The sequence below is a fragment of the Limulus polyphemus genome, unplaced genomic scaffold (assembly GCF_000517525.1).
Source record: "Limulus polyphemus unplaced genomic scaffold, Limulus_polyphemus-2.1.2 Scaffold1573, whole genome shotgun sequence".
Lineage (NCBI taxonomy): Eukaryota > Metazoa > Arthropoda > Merostomata > Xiphosura > Limulidae > Limulus > Limulus polyphemus.
In genome coordinates, this window is record NW_013667183.1 from 1 (window position 1) to 2,257 (window position 2,257).

Consider the following 2,257-nt stretch of genomic DNA (forward strand, 5'->3'; position numbering starts at 1 on the left):
AACTCTTGGGCTACTCTTTTACCAACGAATAGTGGGATTGACCGTCACATAATAATGCCCCCACGTCTGAAAGGGCGAGCATGTTTGGTGGGACGGGGATTCGAACTCGCGACCCTCAGATTGCGAGTCGAGCGCCTTATCCACCTGGCCATGCCGGGCCTACAGCACTAGAAACCGGGTTTCGATACCTCGTGGTTTGCAGAGCACATATACTTCATTGTGTAGCTTTGTGCTTAACTTCAAATAAAAGAATGTGTGGATATAATTTAAGGTCATAATAAACTGTCATCTTACTCATATGGTCAATATTTTTTATTGAAAATCTTAATATTTATTTTTCATTTTTATATATCTTGTTTCACTGTTTCTTATTTACATTTTTTTAAACACAAAATTATGAACTTCACTCATCAACTCCTAGGTGTGAGTTTTAAGACATAAATTTCAGGTCTACGGTTTTGAGTTACCAGGGGGAGCTAAATTAATGCATCGTAAGATTCAAGGGAGCTGTTAAAACATAATAAGCTTTAACTATGTAAAGTTTAACTGCACCTTTCACAGCGTACCATTCGGCACCATTGGTAATTCCATTTTCGAAGTCTGGGATTCCCATCCGACATTGCTTTCCCTGGTGAATAATGGGGTGATGAGAGGAATACAGTAACGCAAGATGATGAAATACGTCGTCTTCTGGAGTCGGAGACTTAATATGCCTTATATGTTTATCTGAAAATCAAAAGTTGAAGTTTTATGTCAGTATTGACAACTTCTATACCAGCTGAATGTTTGTATTGAGAAGTTGTATTGAGAAACAATAAACTAGTTTTATTTAATAAAGGACTTGTATCGCTTAAGTTCCTCGGGAAGAATTTATATCGGAAATTAACAAACGACCAGATACGTAACAATATGAATAAATATACCCAGCTGTGAACGGTAATAATCCTACCCTTAGGCTATGACGCCTGTCAAGATCAGTGTACGTGTTGTCTGTTTTTGTATCTGTCTTTAGTAATGTTTGTTCGTGACGTCTGACGTACGGTCCATATGTCGAAATATTTACGTAACATGACACTGGCATTCTCGGATGTATTTATTTATATATATCTAATTTAGTAGGTATTATAAAAGTAAAGTAAAGAGTTAAAACAAGGGTAAGAGTTCCATATGGCACCCCCTCAATTTAAAAAAAAAATCATCAAAGTAACATTTATGTATTAATAAATCATATTAATAGTATGATCTGATAATTTTAATACATTATTATACCACTTACTTCATTAATTAGATGTACAATCTTCTTGGGGAAAAAATTTACAAATGGAAGCGTTAGTTACAATAGGGGTGTCAAAAGGAAATGGGGGTGCCCAAGTAGTTTGGAACATTTTTTATTTTTTATTTTTGGTAAACCCCAAAAAGCCACGCAACTGTAATGATGTCGCATATTATTTAGTTATGTATAGGGTTCGTGCTCTTTCGGACACGACGCTTTTGACAGGAACAGAGTATTTTTTTTCTACCACTGCATGATCGATTTCGTCCATGTTACACAAACGTATTGTTACGTATCTGCTTGTTTGTTAATTTCCGGTAGAAACTCTGTCGCAGTAACTTCAGCGATACAAGTCCTTTCTTGATTAAACTAGTTTATTCTTTCTTGATACAAACTTTTAGTACCCAGTAATTTCACAATCCGTACGTTTCTCGTCACTTTAAACTTAACTACTTTTATAATACACTCTATAAATCACAGCGATTCACAATCTCGAAAACACACACTAGCTTGAAACAGAATCGTAAATTACCCGAACTCTCTTCATTCAATCCCACAGGCTTTTTCTGCCAGGCTTATATACTAACAAAGCGGCGTCTCGAATGCACTCGGGCCTCCCCGATCATTCATGTTCATTCGAGAAATTTCATGTACGCTACCAGCGCCAAACGCGCCATCGGCGTCACGTGACTTCCGCTGTCATAACAGTATGAAACGTTATGCAAACGTTTTGACTGTCTCCCACAACAGAAATCTTTAAGCCTTAGTTTAAAAGGTAGCACCAAGCTCAGTTTCGAGCATCGGATCGGTAGTCACGATGATGGTTGATGGTAAGTGTCGAATTATATCCAACACTACGTGATTATAAGGAGTGGCAAGAATTATGCAAGCATGAGATGGCGAAAGTGAGGCAGAAAGTTTGTAGCTATATATTGTTGCGTCAGCGAGTCACATGACCACCGTGACGCCACGTTTCTAGAACTA

General features: G+C 37.5%; 1 protein-coding gene across 1 annotated transcript in view; it reads right to left on the reverse strand.

The window, feature by feature from the left end:
- Positions 1-404: 404 nt before the first annotated feature.
- Positions 405-2,257, reverse strand: part of LOC106464156 (carboxypeptidase M-like) — a 21,382-nt gene continuing 19,529 nt past the window's right edge. The window contains exon 6 of the mRNA XM_013924277.2: positions 405-726. Coding sequence (XP_013779731.1) covers positions 482-726 — 245 coding nt within the window. The 3' untranslated portion in view covers positions 405-481. The remainder of the gene's footprint in view (positions 727-2,257) is intronic.